We start from the raw sequence: 25,440 nt of genomic DNA on the forward strand, positions 1-25,440 counted from the left end.
ACAACCTCTCCAAAGTGCGAGAAACCATTGAATGTGAGCATTTGCACACTCAAATTGGTTACGATGACAAACTGCAGACCGCGATGAGGACGACGAGCATGCAGATGAGCTACCCTGAGAAATTCTTTGGTTATGCCAACCAATTGTTGCAGCTGCTGTCCGGGTGGCTGGGCTCGGACCATCATAGAGGTGCACCTGCTGGATGTGGAGATCCTGGACTGGTGTGGTTACACGTGGTCTGCGGTTGTTAAGCCGGTTGGATGTACTGCCAAACTCTTTGAAATGCCTCTGTAGACGGCTTATGGTAGAGAAATAAACGTTCAATTCACGGGCAACAGCTCTGGTGGACATTCCTGCAGTTAGCATGCCAAATGCACGCTCCCTCTAAACTTGCGACATCTGTGGCATTGTTTCTGCGCGATAAAACTGGACATTTCAGAGTGGCCTTTCATTGCGGGTAGTGTGGAGGATGCATATATGTTTAAGAGTTCTTACTTTTTACATAGCCATGTTTAGAGTAGCTAGTACTTTTCCTTTGTATATTCTACCAGTCTCTCTTTGTCTTCAGATTGTCTGTTTAGTGTTTTAAACCATCAGGAATGTGAAACCAAACCCCCAAATCTTCCTTATCAGTGTTGCGAGGGGGAGGGGGGGGGTGCTTTCTTTGTGTGCAAAGAGTGGGCTTTTCCGTTTGAATGTCAGATCAACTAGAGTAGCCGATATGAATGTATTGGTTAAACTGATCTCCTAAAGCTTTAGTAAAACTTGAAAATATTCCAATTCTGTCTTGATGGTCCTTCTTACTCAGCATATATGTCATCGAAAGAACTTGGGATTGACCAGTAACTTAGATTCCCTGGTAGGAAGAACTTGTCCGACGCAACAGTAGCCTAAGGCACACCTGTGCAATCATCATGTTGTTTAATCAGCACCTTGATATGCCACACCTGTGAGATGGGAGGGATTATCTTGGCAAAGAAGAAATGCTCACTAACACAGATGTAGACAGATTTGTGAACAATTTTTGAGGAATGGGTCTTGTGACTATTAAAAGTAAATCTTTTGAGTCCAAATAATGAAAAATGGGAGCAAAATCATGTGTCGCGTCTACGTCTAAAATAGTTTTTGTACAAACTTCAAAGCCAGGCTTCTCGTTGACTTAATGCAATCACTTTATTGTTGATAAACAAGATGCAACAAGTAAACAAGGTTTTTGTTAGCATCATAAAAAACACACAGTATTGTTGTGCGTTTGTTTCCAAGCATCGCGTCAGTGTTCAAAAGTCGCTGTCAAGCATTCAGTGCATCTGAGACGACATCGATTGTGTTGTGGAAATGTCCCAACATGAGCTAACAGTGGAACCTCTAAAGCTGGGGTGTCCAAAGTGCGGCCCAAGGGCCGGTATCTAATTGTCTAGCAGCCCGCAGCCCAATCGTTAGCATTCTGATATTAGCATGCTAGATTTATTTTTACTAATTTTTCAGGAATACCCCTCAGTGCCAAATATTCTGTTAGCATGCTAATGTTAGTATGCTATTTTCATTTATTTTTTTAGCTAATTCAGTTATATTTTGGTACTTGACGCATGCTAACATTAGCAGGCTAGCATTTTAAACATATTTTTCAGGTACATAACTACGGGTAATATTTTTGGTACTTGACACATGTTACAGTTAGCATCTTGTGCATGCTAACATTAGCATGCGAGACTTTTTACTCATTTTGCAGGTATATACCTCAGTTTAGTTATATTTTGGTACTTGATGCATGCTAACTTTAGCAGGCTAGCATTTTAAACATATTTTTCCAGGTAAACGGAATTTTGGTACTTGACTGATGTTACAGTTAGCATCTTAGCATGCTAACATTAGCATGTAAGACTTTACGAATTTTGCAGGTATATACCTCAGCGTGAAATATTTTGTTACTTGGCGAATGATATCTGCTAGCATGCTAACGTTTGTATGCTATTTTTTATTTATTTTGTAGCTATACACTTTAGTTATATTTTGGTACTTGATGCATGCTAACTTTAGCAGGATAGCATTTTAAACATAATTTTCAGGTACACATCTCCAGGTAATAAACAAAAGGTTGGTACTTGACTGATGTTACAGTTAGCATCTTAGCATGCCAACGTTAGCATGCTAGACTTTTTACTAATTTTCCAAGTATACACCTCAGCTTCAAATATTTTGTTAATTGACGAATGATACCTTCTAGCATGCTAACCTTAGTATGCTATTTTTTTAACAATATAATTTTAGCTTATTTTGTAGGTATACACTTTAGTTATGTTTTGGTACTTGATGCATGCTAACGTTAGCAGGCTAGTATTATAAACATATTTTTCTGGTCTCCAGATAAACAGAATTTTGGTACTTGACGGATGTTACAGTTAGCATCTTAGCATGCCAACATTAGCATGCGAGACTTTTTTTTACTAATTTTGCAGGTATATACCTCAGCGTCAAATATGTTATTACTTGGCGAATGATACCTGCTAGCATGCTAACAGTAGTATGCTATTTAAAAAAAAAATCTTAGCTTATTTTGTAGGTATACACTTTAATTATATTTTGGTACTTGATGCATGCTAACATTAGCAGGATAGCATTTAAAAAAAATTCAAATTCACATCTCAAGGTAATAAAAAGTTTGGTACTTGACAGATGCTACAGTTAGCAATTTACTAATTTTGCAAGTATATACCTCAGCTTCAAATATTTTGTTAATTGACGAATGATACCTTCTGGCATGCTAACCTTTTTAGCTTATTTTGTAGGTATACACTTTAGTTATGTTTTGGTACTTGATGCATGCTAACGTTAGCAGGCTAGTATTATAAACATATTTTTCTGGTCTCCAGATAATAAACAGAATTTTGGTACTTGACGGATGTTACGGTTAGCATCTTAGCATGCCAACATTAGCATGCGAGACTTTTTACTAATTTTGCAGGTATACACCTCTGTGTCATATTTTGCTATTTCATTAATGCTAACGAAGCATGTTAGCATAATACTCTAGATTACTTTTTTAGCTAATTTTGCTCATATTTTTTTGCTACCTGACGCTGCCTGTCCAGTGTGCTAACTGTTAGCATTTCAGTTTGGCTTTGGCTCTTCAGCATTCACAGGAGATTTCTACCAAAATTGAAATTTTTTTAAGTTCTTTGAAAACAAATGTATATCGTACTGGTTTTGAAGGTGAAAACTACCAAAGTGTCCCCCATATCCTTTAACCTATCAGGGTGTGGCCCTCAGTGGAAAAAGGTTTGGGCACCCCAGCTCTAAAGTCTCTGTATGCTCGCTTGTCATTACATTTGGGGCCACTTTTATGTGAGCTTCTTTTTCCACGTTAGCTTCGAATGCCTCGTTGTTACTGAAGGAAAACCACGGATCATCAAGTTCTACCTTGGAGGTTCCTCCGTACTTGGGTAAGGCTAAGGGCACAGCAGTACTGTAGCTATGAACATGTATTAGTACTTATTATTTGACATGTACAAAAGTATTGAGACATACCTCTACCCAGTAAATTGAAGAAAATGATTTTTTACCAGAAGATGAAAACTGCTTTTGCTCCCCTTATGAAGTGGACTGGGTGTCCCAATATTTTTGACCCCTGTTAAAAAATATACATGTATATATATATATATATATATATATATATATATATATATATATATATATATATATATATATATATATATATATATATATATATATATATATATACCCTTTTTAAAACGACAGTACAATGAATTAGTAACTATGAGTGACATATGTACATTTAAACTGTATAGAAATAGTACGACATGTAAATAAAACAGGAAGTAACATCAGTCAGTAAATATCGATCATGAATTTGCATTGAAGTGCACATCTGGAGTGAATAACAGCTGCTTCTACAGTAACAAATCATCACCGTTACACTCAAGTCAGCCCTACGGACGTAATATTGTAGCTAAACTACTTGCAAATGCCTGTATCAATCTGTGTAATCCCGTTAGTCAGTGCACTAATTTGTGTCTATCTCAATTTGTGTACGTGTAATCCGATCCACGTGTCTGTGCACTAATTTGTGTGTCTGTATCAATTTGTGTACGCGTGTAATCCGATCCACGTGTCTGTATCTCAATTTGTGCACATGTAATCCGATCCACGTGTCTGTGCACTAATTTGTGTGTCTGTATCAATTTGTGTACGCGTGTAATCCGATCCACATGTCTGTATCTCAATTTGTGCACATGTAATCCGATCCACCTGTTTGTGCACTAATTTGTGTGTCCGTATCTCAATTTGTGTACGTGTATCCCATTCACGCGTCTGTGCACTAATTTGTGTCTGTATCTCAATTTGTGTACGTGTAATCCGATCCACGTGTCTGTGCACTAATTTGTGTGTCTGTATCAATTTGTGTACCTGTGTAATCCGATCCACGGGTCTGTATCTCAATTTGTGCACATGTAATCCGATCAATCCGTTTGTGCACTAATTTGTGTCTGTATCTCAATTTGTGTACGTGTAATCCGATCCACGTGTCTGTGCACTAATTTGTGTGTCTGTATCAATTTGTGTACGTGTGTAATCCGATCCACGGGTCTGTATCTCAATTTGTGCACATGTAATCCGATCCATCCGTTTGTGCACTAATTTGTGTGTCTGTATCTCAATTTGTGTATGAGTAATCCCATCCACGTGTCTGTGCACTAATTTGTGCGTCTGTACCGCAATCTGTGTGTGTGTAATCCGATCTGCGTGTCTGTGCACTAATTTGTGTCTGTATCTCAATTTGTGAACGTGTAATCCGATCCACCGGTTTGTGCACTAATTTGTGTGTCTGTATCGCAATATTTGTACATGTAATCCCATCCACGTGTCTGTGCACTAATTTGTCTGTATCTCAATTTGTGAACGTGTAATCCAATCCACCAGTTTGTGCACTAATTTGTGTGTCTGTATCGCAATTTGTGTACGTGTAATCTCATTCACGTGTCTGTGTAATAATTTGTGTGTCTGTACCCCAATCTGTGTGTGTGTAATCCGATCTGCGTGTCTGTGCCCTAATTTGTGTCTGTATCTCAATTTGTGAATGTGTAATCCGATCCACCGGTTTGTGCACTAATTTGTGTGTTTGTATCTCAATTTTTGTACATGTAATCCCATCAACGTGTCTGTGCACTAATTTGTCTGTATCTCAATTTGTGAACGTGTAATCCGATCCACCAATTTGTGTGTCTGTATCACAATTTGTGTATGTGTAATCTCATCCACGTGTCTGTGTAATCATTTGTGTGTCTGTACCCCAATCTGTGTGTGTGTAATCTGATCTGCGTGTCTGTGCACTAATTTTTGTCTGTATCTCAATTTGTGAACGTGTAATCCGATCCACCGGTTTGTGCACTAATTTGTGTGTCTGTATCGCAATATTTGTACATGTAATCCCATCCACGTGTCTGTGCACTAATTTGTCTGTATCTCAATTTGTGAACGTGTAATCCGATCCACCAGTTTGTGCACTAATTTGTGTGTCTGTATCGCAATTTGTGTACGTGTAATCTCATCCACGTGTCTGTGTAATAATTTGTGTGTCTGTACCCCAATCTGTGTATGTGTAATCCGATCTGCGTGTCTGTGCACTAATTTGTGTCTGTATCTCAATTTGTAAATGTGTAATCCGATCCACCGGTTTGTGCACTAATTTGTGTGTTTGTATCTCAATTTTTGTACATGTAGTCCCATCCACGTGTCTGTGCACTAATTTGTCTGTATCTCAATTTGTGAACGTGTAATCCGATCCACCGGTTTGTGCAGTATTTTGTGTGTCTGTATCGCAATTTGTGTATGTGTAATCCCATCCACGTGTCTGTGCACTAATTTGTGTAAATGTAATCTCATCCATGTGTCTGTGTAATCATTTGTGTGTCTGTACCCCAATCTGTGTGTGTGTGTAATCCGATCCGCGTGTCTGTGCACTAATTTGTGTCTATCTCAATTTCTGAACGTGCAATCCGATCCACGTGTCTGTGCAATAATTTGTGTAGGTGTAATCCCATCCACGTGTCTGTGTAATAATTTGTGTGCCTGTACCCCAATCTGTGTGTGTGTCATCCGATCCACGTGTCTGTGTAATCACTTGTGTGTCTGTACCCCAATCTGTGTGTGTATAATCCGATCTGCGTGTCTGTGCACTAATTTGTGTCTGTATCTCAATTTGTGAACGTGTAATCCGATCCACCGGTTTGTACACTAATTTGTGTGTCTGTATCGCAATTTGTGTATGTGTAATCCCATCCACGTGTCTGTGCACTAATTTGTGTGTATCTCAATTTGTGAACGTGTAATCCGATCCACCGGTTTGTGCACTATTTTGTGTGTCTGTATCGCAATTTGTGTATGTGTAATCCCATCCACGTGTCTGTGCACTAATTTGTGTAAATGTAATCTCATCCACGTGTCTGTTAATCATTTGAGTGTCTGTACCCCAATCTGTGTGTGTGTGTAATCCGATCCGCGTGTCTGTGAACTAATTTGTGTCTGTATCTCAATTTGTGAACGTGCTATCTGATCCACTTGTCTGTGCACTAATTTGTGTAAATGTAATCCCATCCACGTGTCTGTGAAATAATTTGTGTCTGTGCACTAATTTGTTTGTATCCCAATTTGTGAACGTGTTATCCGATCCACCGATTTGTGCACTAATTTGTGTGTCTGTATCGCAATTTCTGTACGTGTAATCCCACCCACGTGTCTGTGCACTAATTTGTGTAAATGTATTCCCATCCACGTGTCTGTCTAATAATTTGTGTGTCTGTACCCCAATCTGTGTGTACGTGTAATCCGATCCACGTGTCTTCGTACTAATTTGTGTCCGTAATTTGATCCACGTGTCTGTGTACTAATTTGTGTGTCTGTACCTCAATCTGTGTGTACGTGTAATCCGATCCACGTGTCTTTATACAAATTTGTGTGACACATGAATGGGATTACAGACTCACAGATTGAGATACAGAGACACAAATTAGTAGACGGACACGCGAATGGGATAACAGACGCACAGATTGAGATACAGACACACAAATTAGTAGACGGACACGTGAATGAGATTACAGACGCACAGATTGAGATACAGACACACAAATTAGTAGACGGACACGTGAATGGGATTACAGACTCACAGATTGAGATACAGACACACAAATTAGTAGACGGACACGTGAATGAGATTACAGACGCACAGATTGAGGTACTGAGACACAAATTTGTAGACGGACACGCGAATGGGATTACAGACGCACAGATTGAGATACAGACACACAAATTAGTAGACGGACACGCGAATGGGATTACAGACGCACAGATTGAGATACAGACACACAAATTAGTAGACGGACACGTGAATGGGATAACAGACGCACAGATTGAGATACAGACACACAAATTAGTAGATGGACACGTGAATGGGATAACAGACACACAGATTGAGATACAGACACACAAATTAGTAGACGGACATGTGAATGAGATAACAGACGCACAAATTGAGATACAGACACACAAATTAGTAGACGGACATGTGAATGGAATTACAGACGCACAGATTGAGATACTGAGACACAAATTAGTAGACGGACACGCGAATGGGATTACAGACGCACAGATTGAGATTCAGACACACAAATTAGTGGACGGACACGTGAATGGGATTACAGACACACAGATTGACATACAGACACACAAATTAGTAGACGGACACGTGAATGGGATTACAGACTCACAGATTGAGTTACAGACACACAAATTAGTAGACGGACACGTGAATGGGATTACAGACGCACAGATTGAGATACAGACACACAAATTAGTAGACGGACATGTGAATGGGATTACAGACGCACAGATTGAGATACAGACACACAAATTAGTAGACGGACACGTGAATGGGATTACAGACACACAGATTGAGATACAGACACACAAATTAGTAGACGGACACGCGAATGGGATTACAGACGCACAGATTAAGATACAGACACACAAATTAGTAGACGGACACGGGAATGGGATTACAGACGCACAGATTGAGATACTGAGACACAAATTAGTAGACGGACACGCGAATGGGATTACAGACGCACAGATTGAGATACAGACACACAAATTAGTAGACGGACACGTGAATGGGATTACAGACACACAGATTGACATACAGACACACAAATTAGTAGACGGACACGTGAATGGGATTACAGACTCACAGATTGAGTTACAGACACACAAATTAGTAGACGGACACGTGAATGGGATTACAGACGCACAGATTGAGATACAGACACACAAATTAGTAGACGGACACGTGAATAGGATTAAAGATGCACAGTTTGAGATACAGACACACAAATTAGTATACGGACACACAAATGGGATTACAGACACACAGATTGAGATACAGACACACAAATTAGTAGACGGACACGCGAATGGGATTACAGACGCACAGATTGAGATACAGACACACAAATTAGTAGACGGACACGTGAATGGGATTACAGACTCACAGATTGAGATACAGACACACAAATTAGTAGACGGACACGTGAATGGGATTACAGACGCACAGATTGAGATACTGAGACACAAATTAGTAGACGGACACGCGAATGGGATTACAGACGCACAGATTGAGATACAGACACACAAATTAGTAGACGGACACGTGAACGGGATTACAGACGCACAGATTGAGATACTGAGACACAAATTAGTAGACGGACGCGCGAATGGGATTACAGACGCACAGATTGCGATTCAGACACACAAATTAGTGGACGGACACGTGAATGGGATTACAGACACACAGATTGACATACAGACACACAAATTAGTAGGCGGACACGTGAATGGGATTACAGACTCACAGATTGAGTTACAGACACACAAATTAGTAGACGGACACGTGAATGGGATTACAGACACACAGATTGACATACAGACACACAAATTAGTAGACGGACACGTGAATGGGATTATAGACACACAGATTGACATACAGACACACAAATTAGTAGACGGACACGTCAATGGGATTACAGACTCACAGATTGAGTTACAGACACACAAATTAGTAGACGGACACGTGAATGGGATTACAGACTCACAGATTGAGTTACAGACACACAAATTAGTAGACGGACATGTGAATGGGATTACAGACTCACAGATTGAGTTACAGACACACAAATTAGTAGACGGACACGTGAATGGGATTACAGACGCACAGATTGAGATACAGACACACAAATTAGTAGACGGACACGTGAATGGGATTACAGACACACAGATTGAGATACAGACACACAAATTAGTAGACGGACACGTGAATGGGATAACAGACGCACAGATTGAGATACAGACACACAAATGAGTGCATGGGCAGACTGAGATACGCGTTTGCAAACAGTTCTGCTACACTTCCATACGGTGGTGTAAATTCTCTCTTTGCGTAACAAATAGGGCGTTATGAATGGAAAAGTATCTTGTAATGCCACTCCGCTCCTCACGAGGCAACAGTAAGTGGGCAAGGCGCTTGGGTCATGGAATTAAGGAGGAAGACATTGAGGCTGTTCAGGTGGAATTATTCTACGACAAGTAACACTAATATGGCACAACACGTTCAAATCATGGCAACATCTGCATAGGCTGCTTTTTACTGTCTGGAGGACGGTGCTTTAGGCCGCAATGACCTTTTCCAGCCTGGTGATGAATATTCCTTGGTATAGATTAACTTGTGGTTCTTTCTCTTGCTATTCTTTCTTGCGCTGTCTCAATATGAGAAATGGTTGTAATGCACCTGTGCTGTAACTGTAAGTGTAACTGCCTCACTTGGACTGTTTACAAAGTACTTCCTGCTCTGCTGAGGTGTTCGATGGAACTTGTTGATGTTCGGCGAGGGCGTGGTTGCTGGTTCCATCACCTCTTCTGTCCAGTTCTTCATCCTGAAGATTAGAGAAATTTTTATCAAACTAAAATCAGACAATTGGCATTTCGCACCGTCCTCGCTACTGAATATTGTTAACTTTTTAAAATGCCTAAATCGTCTTTTCAGTTCCCTCAGTAAAACTGAACCAAATATACTGAATAAGTATGTAAATATAGAAAAATAATAAGGTTAGAATATAAATATAACTGTAAACACGGAGAAATAAAATGGTGTCGTAATTTACTCTAATAATAACATTTTGTTACATTAATAACAGAAAAACGAATGATAATGCTATGAAAATAGTCATAATATATTGAGCAAAAGTCAAAATGTTAAAGAAAAAATATATGTGATAATATTACAAGTACAGAGTCATTTTTTTAAAGGGAGTAATTACAATTATTTAAAATATGTAGAATTTTTTTACAAATAAAATATGAATAAATAAATAAAAATAAAATTTAAATATATATATATTTTTAAATAAGAATAAATCAATGGAAATTAAATATAAAAATAAGTAAATAAATAGATGGCTTAATATTTTAAATACAAATATAACATTATGAGGTCACACAAAAGCTAAAACGTTTCATTATGCATTCTCATTCATATACTTTATTTTCTTCGAGCCAGACAATATTTTCAGTACAATTGATGGAATCTTTACAACAAAAAAATCCATTCATTGTACTGAAAATATTGTCTATATAGAAGAAAATTGAAAAGTAGAGTCGAATAATGAAAACTTAATATTTGTTTTATCACATATGAAAAAATAACATGTCCAATATACAATAAATTAATATAAAGTAAATTATAATAGTACTTGTAGTTTCTTCCAATAATTACATTTTCATTTAAGTTGGTATATTTAATTGCATAAAAATGTTTTAATTTATTTTTTTAAATCATGTGGATATGAATTAATCATAACAAAGAATAATACAATATGACAAATAAGTATTATGTTGAACAGACAGAAATGCAATGATCTTGCTCTCTATAGTTTGTCAATATGTCCTTATTTCTTATTTTTATGATTTAAAACAATATTGTTCCTTTTCACACCTTTTTACACTGTTTTTGTTGCAATTAAAGACATTACTAGTCGATAAAAGATAATACTAGTGTGTAGAATAAGAGTAAAAATAAAAAAGAATAATAGTAAAAAAAAATAAGAGAGTAAAAAGACATGACTAGTCAATAAAAGACAATACTAGTGTGTAGAATAAGAGTAAAAAGACATGACTAGTCGATAAGAGACAATACAAGTGTGTAGAATAAGAGTAAAAAGACATGACTGGTCAATTAAAGACAATACTAGCGTCTAGAATAAGAGTAAAAAGACATGACTAGTCAATAAAAGAGAATACTAGCGTGTCGAATAAGAGTAAAAAGACATGACTGGTCAATAAAAAACAATACTAGTGTGTAGAATAAGAGTTAAAAAGACATGACTAGTCAATAAAACATAATACTAGTGTGTAGAATAAGCGTAAAAAGACATGACTCGTCGATTAGAGACAACACTAGTGTGTAGAATAAGAGTAAAAAGACATGACTGGTCAATTAAAGACAATACTAGCGTCTAGAATAAGAGTAAAAAGACATGACTAGTCAATAAAAGACAATACTAGCGTGTCGAATAAGAGTAAAAAGACATGACTGGTCAATAAAAAACAACACTAGTGTGTACAATAAGAGTAAAAAGACATGACTAGTGGATAAAAGACAATACTAGTGTGTAGAATAAGAGTAAAAAGACATGACTAGTCGATAAAACATAATACTACTGTGTAGAATAAGAGTAAAAAGACATGACTAGTCGATAAAACATAATACTACTGTGTAGAATAAGAGTAAAAAGACATGACTAGTCGATAAAACATAATACTACTGTGTAGAATAAGAGTAAAAAGACATGACTAGTGGATAAAAGACACTACTAGTGTGTAGAATAAGAGTAAAAAGACATGACTAGTCGATAAGAGACAATACCAATGTGTTGAATAAGAGTAAAAAAAACATGACTAGTCGATAGACAATACTAGTGTGTTGAATAAGAGTAAAAAAACATGACTAGTCGATAAGAGACAATACTACTGTGTAGAATAAGAGTAAAAAGACATGACTAGTCGATAAGAGACAATACTAGTGTGTAGAATAAGAGTAAAAAGACAAGACTAGTCAATAAAAGACAATACTAGTGTGTAGAATAAGAGTAAAAAAAATGACTAGATAAAAAACAATACTAGTTAAGAGTAAAAAGACATGACTAGTCGATTTAGAGACAATACTAGTGTGTAGAATAAGAGTAAAGACATGATTAGTCGATAAGACAATACTAGCGTGTAGAATAAGAGTAAAAAGACATGACTAGTCGATAAAACATAATACTAGTGTGTAGAATAAGAGTAAAAAGCCCTGACTAGTGGATTAGAGACAATACTAGTGTGTAGAATAAGAGTAAAAATGAGCCGCCCATACGACCAGATGCCCGCACCGTGTCCGCCGTCTCCTCCCCTTCAGTGTGCTCCCCGTAGAGGCCGTAAAGCTCCAGGTCAGACAGAGCGCTCTCCGCCGCCTCCTCGTCATAGTCAGTGTGGTAGTCTGACTCCTCTGACGGGGAGGAAGGGGAGGACAAAAGGATGACATTGTGTGATGTGAGGTCACAGGTAACACGTGGAAGGTGAGGGAAGAAGCAGAGTCCAATTAACGGTCATGTGAAAAAGTCACAGCTTTTTTTTTAGAAATGACATTTGTGGCGCCTTCTACCCCTTTGCTATAATACGTGTGATATGGTGTTGTCATCATCAGGCTCGTGCTCAATGACTTATGCACCACTTTGGAGTCATTCACAATTATTATGTAAGACAAGAACACATATGCTTTTCTTTTTTTATGCATTCTAAGTCGTAAAATATGGCAAGTAAGAGGTGGCTAACAATGCCGCAAATAGGCGTACACTATAAAGTCCTCTCAAAAACCTCCAAAAAGCGCCAACAATGACCTGAATATTAACCAAGTATTAGCCATATTGTTATTATAAGCGCTAACGCAGAGGGACTACTTTTAGTCAGGGCGCTAACTAGCTTATGCTGCTATATTGACACATTGAGCTGCTGCATCGCCTCTGAGTTGGTGAAAGTTATTTCTAGAGTATAAATCACACTTCTCACCTGGATAGTAGAAGGTTGTGGACATAAACCCACAAGTTGGTCAACTTTTGACATCCAACTTAGACCCGGAGATGGGGAAGATATAAACATCCCACCATTCTTTATCCCAGTGAGAGCAGACATTGTACAGTAAGCGACTGTTTTATTATGTTTGTATATCTTGTTTAAGCACTTAACAATACTGCTACATGATACTTAGTGTTTGACTAAAGCTGCATCTGTTTGGAACACAGCTTCTAAAACATGTAGATCATCCTCCTTATATTCAGGCTCCAAAAATAGAAGTTTATGGATCAATAATTTGTCCCAAAGTAGTCTTTGTTGTCTCTCATCACGTCTGCCATGATTAGTAGTCTTGTTGTTGTTGAAAGGGAAAGTGAACGTTGTGAAATTAATACACTTAAAATGATCAAAATAAGTAAATATTACATGTTATTATGAATGTTACTAGATACTACATATATACTAACCATGAAGAATTGTTGATGTAAAGGGGAAGATATAAACATCCCACCATTCTTTATCCCAGTGAGAGCAGACATTGTACAGTAAGCGATTGTTTTTATTATATTTGTATATCTTGTTTAGCACTTAGCAATACTGCTACATGATGCTTAGTGTTTGACTAAAGCTGCATCTGTTTAGCACACAGCTTCTAAAACTTGTAGATCATCCTCCTTATCTTCAGGCTCAAAAAATAGAAGTTTCTGGATCAATCATTTGTCCCAAAGTAGTCTTTGTTGTCTCTCATCAAGTCTGCCATGATTAGTAGTCTTGTTGTTGTTGAAGGGAAAGTGAACGCTGTGAAATCAATACACTTAAAATGATCAAAATAAGTAAATATTACATGTTATTATGAATGTTACTAGATACTACATATATACTAACCATGATGAATTGTTGATGTAAAGGGGAAGATATAAACATCCCACCATTCTTTATCCCAGTGAGAGCAGACATTGTACAGTAAGCGATTGTTTTTATTATGTTTGTATATCTTGTTTAGCGCGTAGCAATACTGCTACATGATGCTTAGTGTTTGACTAAAGCTGCATCTGTTTAGCACACAGCTTCTAAAACTTGTAGATCATCATCCTTATATTCAGGCTCAAAAAATAGAAGTTTCTGGATCAATCATTTGTCCCAAAATAGTCTTTGGTGTCCCTCATCAAGTCTGCCATGATTAGTAGTCTTGTTGTTGTTGAAGGGAAAATAAACGTTGTGTAATTATTACACTTAAAATGGTCAAAATAAGTAAATATTACATGTTATTATGAATGTTACTAGATACTACATAGAGTATATACTAACAATGATGGAGGTTTTTTGATGTTTTTAGAACGACTCCAATTTAAATTGTTAGCTGACTTTTGTTAATGTTTATTTATGACTTAGAATGCATAAAAAAACATGTGTTCTTGTCTTACATGAGGATTGTGAATGAAAAAATAAATAAATAAAAGAGCAGTCACCCTTTAAGTTGCATACAGGTTTTGATGGATGGCGGCCATGTTTCTGGACCGATCTTGCTCATATTTTCCACACACGTGCCGGTCGGTCCTTCGAAAGTGTGCGCCAAATTTGGTGGCGATGCAGCAAAACACGGCCAAGTTACAGCGCATGTTTTGCAGAGCCCATTTCACTCGTGTGAGGGTTTTTCCAAGTGATTTCACCCTTAGCGCCACCATGTGGCCGTGTTTGTCAGTCAAGTAATAGCAACGTCTCGACGAGTGTGTGTGCTGCTGTTCAGGTGTAGAAGGGCTGGTTGGCAATAATGAACATTTTTCACATGACTGTAAATAAGTGCACCATCACTGCAGTTTTCAAGCAGAAACCAAACATGTCACTTTTTTGCTTCACTCGCTAAAATACGGTGGAACCTCTTAAAGCAAACACTTACCGTATCTTCCGGACTATAAAGGCACTACTTTTTTTTCCCTACGCTTTGAACCATGCAGTTTATAAAATGGTGTGGCTATATGGCCGTAATGTTTTGTATTCAACAAGTAGTTTTCGTAGAGACACCGACAAGGCGTGTTATTCTTTGTGCTGTGGCGCCACCTTTTGGCCGAGTTCGCTCACTGGCTGTGCTGCGGGTTGAAAATGGACTTTCTGTTTCGTGCCTTGAACCGGAACCGGAAGTCCCATTTTGTCGACTTGTCCATGGCGTTTCTACTCGTACGGATTCTTCATTCGTCACTCCAAGCAATGTTTGTACGTTTTACAATATAACTAAAGCAATTCCTATTTACTAAAGCGTCCCACGTGTGATGTCTATCGGAGTGTTTTCATGCATATTTGTACGTTTTACAATATAACTAAAGCAATTCTTACTTACTAAAGCGTCGTCCCACGTGTGATGTCTGTCGGAGTGTTTTCATGCATATTTGTACGTTTTATAATATAACTAAAACGATTCTTACCTACTAAAGCGTCCCACGTGTGATGTCTGTCGGAGTGTTTTCATGCATATTTGTACGTTTTACAATATAACTAAAACGATTCTTACTTACTAAAGCGTCCCACGTGTCATGTCTGTCGGAGTGTTTTCATGCATATTTGTACGTTTTACAATATAACTAAAACGATTCTTACCTACTAAAGCGTCCCACGTGTCATGTCTGTCGGAGTGTTTTCATGCATATTTGTACGTTTTACAATATAACTAAAACGATTCTTACTTACTAAAGCGTCCCACTTGTGATGTCTATCGGAGTGTTTTCATGCATATTTGTACGTTTTACAATATAACTAAAACGATTCATACCTACTAAAGCGTCCCACGTGTGATGTCTATCGGAGTGTTTTTAAGCATATTTGTACGTTTTACAATATAACTAAAACAATTCTTAGTTACTAAAGCGTCCCAGGTGTGATGTCTATCGGAGTGTTTTCATGCATATTTGTACGTTTTACAATATAACTAAAACGATTCTTACTTACTAAAGCGTCCCACGTGTGATGTCTATCGGAGTGTTTTCATGCATATTTGTACGTTTTACAATATAACTAAAACGATTCTTACCTACTAAAGCGTCCCACGTGTGATGTCTATCGGAGTGTTTTTAAGCATATTTGTACGTTTTACAATATAACTAAAACAATTCTTAGTTACTAAAGCGTCCCACGTGTGATGTATATCGGAGTGTTTTCATGCATATTTGTACGTTTTACAATATAACTAAAACGATTCTTACTTACTAAAGCGTCCCACGTGTCTATCGGAGTGTTTTCATGCATATTTGTACGTTTTACAATATAACTAAAACGATTCTTACTTACTAAAGCGTCCCACGTGTGATGTCTATCGGAGTGTTTTCATGCATATTTGTACGTTTTACAATATAACTAAAACGATTCTTACCTACTAAAGCGTCCCACGTGTGATGTCTATCGGAGTGTTTTCATGCATATTTGTACGTTTTACAATATAACTAAAACGATTCTTACTTACTAAAGCGTCCCACGTGTCATGTCTGTCGGAGTGTTTTCATGCATATTTGTACGTTTTACAATATAACTAAAACAATTCTTACTTACTAAAGTGTCCCACGTGTGATGTCTATCAGAGTGTTTTCATGCATATTTGTACGTTTTACAATATAACTAAAACAATTCCTACTTACTAAAGCGTCCCACGTGTGATGTCTATCCGAGTGTTTTCATGCATATTTGTACGTTTTACAATATAACTAAAACAATTCCTACTTACTAAAGCGTCCCACGTGTGATGTCTATCGGAGTGTTTTCATGCATATTTGTACGTTTTACAATATAACTAAAACGATTCTTACTTACTAAAGCGTCCCACGTGTGATGTCTATCGGAGTGTTTTTAAGCATATTTGTACGTTTTACAATATAACTAAAACAATTCTTAGTTACTAAAGCGTCCCAGGTGTGATGTCTATCGGAGTGTTTTCATGCATATTTGTACGTTTTACAATATAACTAAAACGATTCTTACTTACTAAAGCGTCCCACGTGTGATGTCTGTCGGAGTGTTTTCATGCATATTTGTACGTTTTACAATATAACTAAAACGATTCTTACTTACTAAAGCGTCCCACGTGTCTATCGGAGTGTTTTCATGCATATTTGTACGTTTTACAATATAACTAAAACGGTTCCTACTTACTAAAGTGTCCCACGTGTGATGTCTATCGGAGTGTTTTCATGCATATTTGTACGTTTTACAATATAACTAAAACAATTCTTACTTACTAAAGTGTCCCACGTGTGATGTCTATCAGAGTGTTTTTATGCATATTTGTACGTTTTACAATATAACTAAAACGATTCTTACTTACTAAAGCGTCCCACGTGTCATGTCTGTCGGAGTGTTTTCATGCATATTTGTACGTTTTACAATATAACTAAAACGATTCTTACTTACTAAAGCGTCCCACGTGTGATGTCTATCCGAGTGTTTTCATGCATATTTGTACGTTTTACAATATAACTAAAACGATTCTTACTTACTAAAGCGTCCCACGTGTGATGTCTATCCGAGTGTTTTCATGCATATTTGTACGTTTTACAATATAACTAAAACGATTCTTACTTACTAAAGCGTCCCACGTGTGATGTCTATCCGAGTGTTTTCATGCATATTTGTACGTTTTACAATATAACTAAAACGATTCTTAGTTACAAAAGCGTCCCACGTGTGATGTTTATCGGAGTTTTTTCATGCATATTTTTACGTTTTACAACTAAAACGATTTCTACTTACTAAAGCGTCCCACGTGTGATGTCTATCGGAGTTTTTTCATGCATATTTTTACGTTTTACAATATAACTAAAACGATTCTTACTTACTAAAGCGTCCCACGTGTGATGTCTATCCGAGTGTTTTCATGCATATTTGTACGTGCTATCGTAATGTAATCAAGCTGGCGTCGTTAGCATTAGCTAATATGCTAACACGTTTACGAGTGTCTGTGTTAGTATTATTAACTTACAATGGCATTCTTTTTGTATTGTTTCAGTTTCACAAATTCCTCAGTAAAATCACCAATTATTGAGTATGTTTGGCTGATTGGAGAGCTAGCTTCCGCTTCTGTTTTGTTTGGTCAGCCGTTTTACTGCCGTGTTACAGACACCGTTTGGAAACAATCACGGAATACAGTATAACTGTCATACTCAATATGCCAGTTATTTAAACATATTTCCTAAACCAAACATGCAAAATGGCTAATAATGCCTGAAATAATGTATCTTTGTGAGTTTTACTAGAAACATATGATTTTTTTTTTTAAGGCTTGCAAACACATACCGTATTTTTCGGAGTATAAGTCGCACCTTCCGAAAATGCAGACTAAAGAAGGAAAAAAACATATAAGTCACACTGGAGTATAAGTCGCATTTTTTGGGGAAATTTATTTGATTAAAGCCAACACCAAGAATAGACATTTGAAAGGCAATTTAAAATAAATAAAGAATAGTGAACAACAGACTGAATAAGTGTATGTTATATGAGGTTATATGAAAAAAACTGCGACTTATAGTCTGAAAAATACGGTACATTTGTTTTTTACTCAATACGACAGTATAACTGTCATACTCAATATGGCAGTTGTTTTAACATAATTCCTAAACCAAACATGCAATGTGTCTACAAATGCCTGAAATAATGTATCTTTGTGAGTTTTACTAAAAAAAAACATGAGATTTTGTAAGGTTTGTGATTACAAAAAATTGTGTTTTACTCAATACGACAATAATGTTCTAGAATCCTGATATAATGCGAAAAAAGCAATAAAAAAATATTCAAACATAATTCCTAAACCAAACATGTAAAATGTCTAGAAATGCCTGGAATAAAGATTTAAGATTAAAGTACCAATGATTGTCACACACACACTAGATGTGGTGAAATGTGTCCTCTGCATTTGACCCATCCCCTTGGGGAGCAGTGGGCAGCAGCGGCGCCGCGCCCGGGAATCATTTTGGTGATTTAACCCCCAACTCCAACCCTTGATGCTGAGTGCCAAGCAGGTAGGAAACGGGTCCCATTTTTATAGTCTTTGGTATGACTCGGCTAACGTATCGTTGCGAGTTTCACTACAAAAATGATCTTTTGTAAGGTTTATAAAGACAAAAAGTAGTTTTTATTACTCAAAACGACAGTATAATTGTCATACTCAATATGACAGTTACCGTATTTTTCGGACTATAAGTCGCAGTTTTTTTCATAGTTTGACCGGGGGGTGCGACTTATACTCAGGAGCGACTTATGTGTGAAATTATTAACACATTAGCGTAAAATATCAAATAATACTCTATATTAACCACATTTGTAAACAACTTTTCTCTTCATAGAATTTTCTTTCAATAAAGAAATAAAGTGCAAAAATGTCAACGCATCATAACAAACAGTTATGTTCCAATAGCAGAAGAAGTGCACTTTTTGGAGAGCTGTATTATTTTCAGTTTTGTGCCCAAGGGACTGATTTTATTTAACACTATATTATTATTTATACACCTATAGTGATCACAGAGACAGGTTGTTTTTGTGTTACTGTATATATTTGTTTTACTTAAAAATTGGGTAACAACAGTCACTATTTATTTATTTTATTTTATTTTTTAGGGGGGTAACAGTCAATATTTATTTATTTTTTAGATTAAATTGTTTTCTTATATAATAAAAGTGAGCTTTTGTTCAACCAAATATTGTGTGTTTTTTTCCATATACAACCACTTATCTGGACTCGATAAGAGAATCAATAAAGAATCGGTTCGATAAGAGGATTCGATAATAGACTCGAACTCGATAATTTCTTATCAAACATCATCCCTATACTCCAGTGCGACTTATATGTTTTTTTCCTTCTTTATTATGCATTTTCGGCCGGTGCGACTTACACTCCGAAAAATACGGTATTAAAACATATTTCCTACACCAAACATGCAAAATGGCTAATAATGCCTGAAATAATGCATCTTTGTGAGTTTGACTCCAAACATATGCTGTTTTTTTTAAGGCTATAAATCTGCGGCTAATACATGTAAAAATATTTGTAATCTTTTTAAATGAAGTGGGTGCGGCCTGAACACCGGTGCGCTCTATGGTCCGGAAAATAAGAGTGCTCTTAAGAGCCTGAAGAAAGAAAGGGCTATACTGTACATGGAGCGTATTATATTACGGCATTCTTCACACCAAACTTAATGGTTTGTACCTTGTTTTTACACTTAAAAATGTTAAAGGTTGACTTAAAAGAAGAGAGGTTCCACAGTAATAAGTCAATATCGCATGCAAGAAGCCAGAAGTGAACGAGTCCAACACAGAAAGAAAGGAGATGATATAGCTAGGGCTGCAACTAACGATTAATTTGATAATCGATTAATCTGTCGATTATTACTTCGATTAATCGATTAATAATCGGATAAAAGAGACAAACTACATTTCTATCCTATCCAGTATTTTATTGGAAAAAAAACAGCATAGTGGCACCATACTTATTTTGATTATTGTTTCTCAGCTGTTTGTACATGTTGCAGTTTATAAATAAAGGTTTATTTAAAAAAAAAAAAAATTAAATTTTTTTTTTTAAAAAAACAAACAAAAAAACTGCGCATGCGCATAGCATAGATCCAACGAATCGATGACTAAATTAATCGGCAACTATTTTCATAATCGATTTTAATCGATTTAATCGATTAGTTGTTGCAGCCCTAGATATAGCATCAGCATGCGTGTGTGTGTGTGCATGCGTGCGTGTGTGTGTGCATGCGTGTTCTGGCAATGCTTACTTAAAGGAGACATCGCTCTGTTTACACAGTCACCTTTAGGGGACCTCTGACGGTATGGGGACAACAAAACAGATCCCCTAAAGGGAAACCTTTTTAAATGATAGTAATGATTAATGACTAGGTGATTTTTAAGCTTTGGCCCATAAAACATGTTTACTAAGAAAGTAAACATGTTTAACATCTAATTTGAACTTTAAAAAAAAAAACGGTCCTCAGTAGTCACGTACAAATTTGTGTGAATAATGTAAAAATGTTATCTTTAATCTTTTTCCCCCAAGAATGATCAGCACATTACTTCATCAATCCAGAGATTTTACCTAATTTTTTTTATGCCTCCACAACTTGTAGAAAGGGTGGTCCCCACAAGTCATGATCAAAAACTTGGTCCCCATTCCAAATGATAACCAGTATGTGTGTGTGTGTGTGTGTGCATGCGTGCACCGGTTTCACTTGCTAAAATGAAAGACTTCGGGCCTGATCTACTAAGCTCCAAGTAGCAGGCGCTAAACAGTTAAGTGTCAACTATAAAAATAGTGTGTGCTATTTGTAGGCACGTGATCTACTAAGACTGCAATTGATAGCTGGTGCAAACCACCATATTCAAATGAGGACTTTGCGCGTATCACCATGGATATTATTTTGTGTTATTTATTTATTCGTGTTGACATGCCGTTTTGTCACGTTTCCAAACATGCAGCACACAAATATAATATGTACCACTTTTTATGGGCGATTCAGAAGCAGTCCCACCGTTCATCTACAACAGAAACCGGGTTTATTTTTTTCTTAGCGCTAAAATCAACTCCTTAAGTCAGGGGTCACCAACACGGTGCCCGCGGGCACCAGGTAGCCCGTAAGGACCAGATGAGTAGCCCGCTGGCCTGTTCTAAAAATAGCTCAAATAGCAGCACTTACCAGTGAGCTGCCTCTATTTTTTAAATTTTATTTATTTACTAGCAAGCTGGTCTCGCTTTGCCTGACATTTTTAATTCTAAGAGAGACAAAACTCAAATAGAATTTGAAAATCCAAGAAAATATTTTAAAGACTTGGTCTTCACTTGTTTAAATAAATTCATTATTTTTTTTACTTTGCTTCTTGTAACTTTCAGAAAGACAATTTTAGAGAAAAAATACAACCTTAAAAATGATTTTAGGATTTTTAAACACATATACCTTTTTACCTTTTAAATTCCTTCCTCTTCTTTCCTGACAATTTAAATAAATGTTCAAGTAAATTTATTTTTTTTATTGTAAAGAATAATAATTACATTTTAATTTAATTATTCATTTTAGCTTCTGTTTTTTCGACGAAGAATATTTGTGAAATATTTCTTCAAACTTATTATGATTAAGTTTCAAAAAAAATTATTCTGGCAAATCTAGAAAATCTGTAGAATCAAATTTAAATCTTATTTCAAAGTCTTTTGAATTTCTTTTACATTTTTTGTTCTGGAAAATCTAGAAGAAATAATGATTTGTCTTTGTTAGAAATATAGCTTGGTCCAATTTGTTATATATTCTAACAAAGTGTAGATTGGATTTTAACCTATTTAAAATATGTCATCAAAATTCTAAAATTAATCTTAATCAGGAAAAATTACTAATGATGTTCCATAAATAATTTTTTACATTTTTTCAAAAAGATTCGAATTAGCTAGTTTTTCTCTTCTTTTTTTTGGTTGAATTTTGAATTTTAAAGAGTCGAAATTGAAGATAAACTATGTTTAAAAATGTAATTATCATTTTTTTCGTGTTTTCTCCTCTTTTAAACCGTTCAATTAAGTGTAAATATCATTAATTATTAATAATAACATAGAGTTAAAGGTAAATTGAGCATATTGGCTATTTCTGGCAATTTATTTAAGTGTGTATCAAACTGGTAGCCCTTCGCATTAATCAGTACCCAAGAAGTAGCTCTTGGTTTCAAAAAGGTTGGTGACCCCTGCCTTAAGTCATCCAGCAGCTATAGAATTATAAAAGGGTATTGCTGATTTGACCATATGTGTAATATTTTAATTTCTGTCGTAGAACGGAGCTGCAGTAGGTCTGCACGTTCTTTTCACACTAAAAGAAGACGCAAATAGCGCTCGCAGTTATTTTAGTCTTGATAAATCACGCTGTGTGCGCTCAGATGTGGGCACTGTTCACATTTGAACCGATACGGTACCAATTCCCAGTACTTGGGAATCGATATCAGTACTCGAAGGTGTGTTCATAAATATCGTTTGACAATTAAATTGTATTTATTGTAACATTTAGAAATGAGCTGTATAGGCTATTTATGGTATCTTGTCTAACTAGGAAGTAGCTTTTTTCCAGGATGTGTTATGGTGCACCCTACACAGTGTTTATACTGTAAGTCATGCGCATACTACACACAAGCTGTTTGAGTTTATCACTCATCTGTTTGGAGGCGTTGAAATTGCCATGTAAAATCGCTAATGCTAATAGTAGCCCGTCTACGACAAATCCAATGTAAATTAGCATCAAGCTAGCACATTTTGGAAGAGTGGAGCCTTGCTTAATGTTGGTGTTTTTTTTTTTACCAAGCACACTTTCTTTGAGAGAGTTTGGCTGAGTCCGCTCTCAGTGCTGCTTGACTGATTGTTTACGTCAGGTGCCACAAATGTATCGTGATACGGCAGCGTTCGAATCGATACCTGCTGGTACCGACAGAATTCGGCCAGTGTCTATAAAAGTAACGAATTCGGTACCCGTCCCTACGTGTGCTGAATAATTGTGTGAATGCCCAAGCATCAAACGTGAGCTCATCCAAAATAATAACAAAAAATAAAATCAGATTACCCAGAATTCCCGCTTTTTCGGGATATTTTTCCCATAGAAAATGAATGGGCCACTTTTCGAACTTGCACAATTCCCACATTTCTCAACCGATATGGACCGTTGCACCATCCACACACTCATCTCACCTTGGACAATCAAACTACTATTTTTTAAAATCGGAAAAAATTCCAGGAATTCCCATTTTCCACAGCCTTCTTTCACCTCTTGGAACGTTTTCACAGTCCACATTTTTCAAAACGTTTTTGACCATTCCACCTTGAAAACATTCCTCTTGGTTGGGACAATAAATGTTCCTATTTTTTTTTGGTACAAATTCCCGATTTTCCCGAAATTCTAGGAATTCCAAAATACCCATTCTCTATTCAAACTGTTACTACGTCAACATTTTCATATTCACATTATACAATCTCCTGCATATCCCACATTTCTCATCCGATTCAGACCGTTCCACCCTCCACACACTCATCTCACCTTGGACAATCAAACTACAATTTTCCAAATTCAAAAAAATTCCAGGAATTCCCATAAGTCCCATTTTCCACAGCCTTATTTTCACCTCTTCCTGGAAAGTTTCCACAGTCCACATTTTTCAACCGTTTTTGACCATTCCACCTTCAAAACATTCCTCTTAGTTGGGACAACAAATGTTCCTATTTTTCTTTTCATACAAATTCCCAATTTTCCCGAAATTCCGAAATACCCATTTTCAATTCAAACTGTTACTACGTCAACATTTTTCAACCAATTCCAAAAATTCTAACACCAACCCACTCAAGTCATCTAGGACAATTGTGTATCAACATTTTTAAAAATTCCCGGTTTTCCTGAAATCTCCAAATTTCCAGGAAATTCCCACTCAAATGAGTCCTACAATACCTTAAATTCTCAAAATGTTGCGCATTTTTAAACCCAATTCCGACCTTTCAACTAGAGATGTCGGATAATATCGGCCGATAAATGCTTTAAAATGTAATATCGGAAATTATCGATATCGGTTCCAAAAAGTAAAATTAATGACTTTTTAAAACGCCGCTGTACGGAGCGGGTAGTTGCGTCTTCCAGTCAGCAGCCCCTCCCCTCTCCCACACACAACACAGGAGTTGACGACTGCAGCATGAGAGGTTTACTGGAGACGCTTGATGACCTCATCAAACCGCCGCGAGCGTAGCATAACAACAACAAGAGTGTATTGTTGCCGGTGCTGTAGCCGTGGCTAACAAGCCTGCTCAATCGGTGACTCACTAACGACACCATGTCTATGGTTTGGGATTATTTCTAAGTGTGTCTGACGGATAAAAAACTGGTAATTTGCAATGACTGCAAAAAGTTGGTTATGCGAGGAGGAACCAAGACGTCTTCCTTTAATACGGGCAATTTGATCTCCCACCTCTTCGAGAATCATAAGGAGATACACGATGAATACAAGCGGAAGATGGATGAAAAGCAAACACCGAAAGCAGCTTGCAGTGAACGGAGGTGCCCTGTCTCAACGCAGCATTTCAGAAGCTCTGGCTGACTGCTAGGCCACTTCAAGCACTCACCACTAGCTTGCAGCACATTCGTGTTACTCATACAAATACATTAGAGCAGGGCAGATTGAGCCCAGTTTATAATTTCCTGTTATACAATATACCAGGCAGTCTTGCACTAAATGAGGACTATGTTATTGTTTACTTTATTACTCTAGTATACTCTGGACTGAAGCTGTTTG

General features: G+C 36.8%; 1 protein-coding gene across 3 annotated transcripts in view; it reads right to left on the minus strand.

The window, feature by feature from the left end:
• Positions 1-2,537: 2,537 nt before the first annotated feature.
• The window catches only part of pnpla7b (patatin-like phospholipase domain containing 7b), a 130,692-nt gene continuing 107,789 nt past the window's right edge, over positions 2,538-25,440 (minus strand). The window contains exons 35-36 of one of the 3 annotated variants that reach the window (XM_062057057.1): positions 12,492-12,607; positions 2,538-9,998 (exon numbers count right to left, since the gene is read on the minus strand). In XM_062057057.1, coding sequence (XP_061913041.1) covers positions 9,882-9,998; positions 12,492-12,607 — 233 coding nt within the window. In that variant the 3' untranslated portion in view covers positions 2,538-9,881. Of the gene's footprint in view, positions 9,999-12,491; positions 12,608-20,924; positions 21,002-25,440 lie in introns of those variants that run through there. The other 2 variants (XM_062057059.1, XM_062057060.1) reach the window with 2 other exon arrangements.

The sequence above is a fragment of the Entelurus aequoreus genome, linkage group LG08 (assembly GCF_033978785.1).
Source record: "Entelurus aequoreus isolate RoL-2023_Sb linkage group LG08, RoL_Eaeq_v1.1, whole genome shotgun sequence".
In the NCBI taxonomy this organism is placed as follows: Eukaryota; Metazoa; Chordata; class Actinopteri; order Syngnathiformes; family Syngnathidae; genus Entelurus; species Entelurus aequoreus.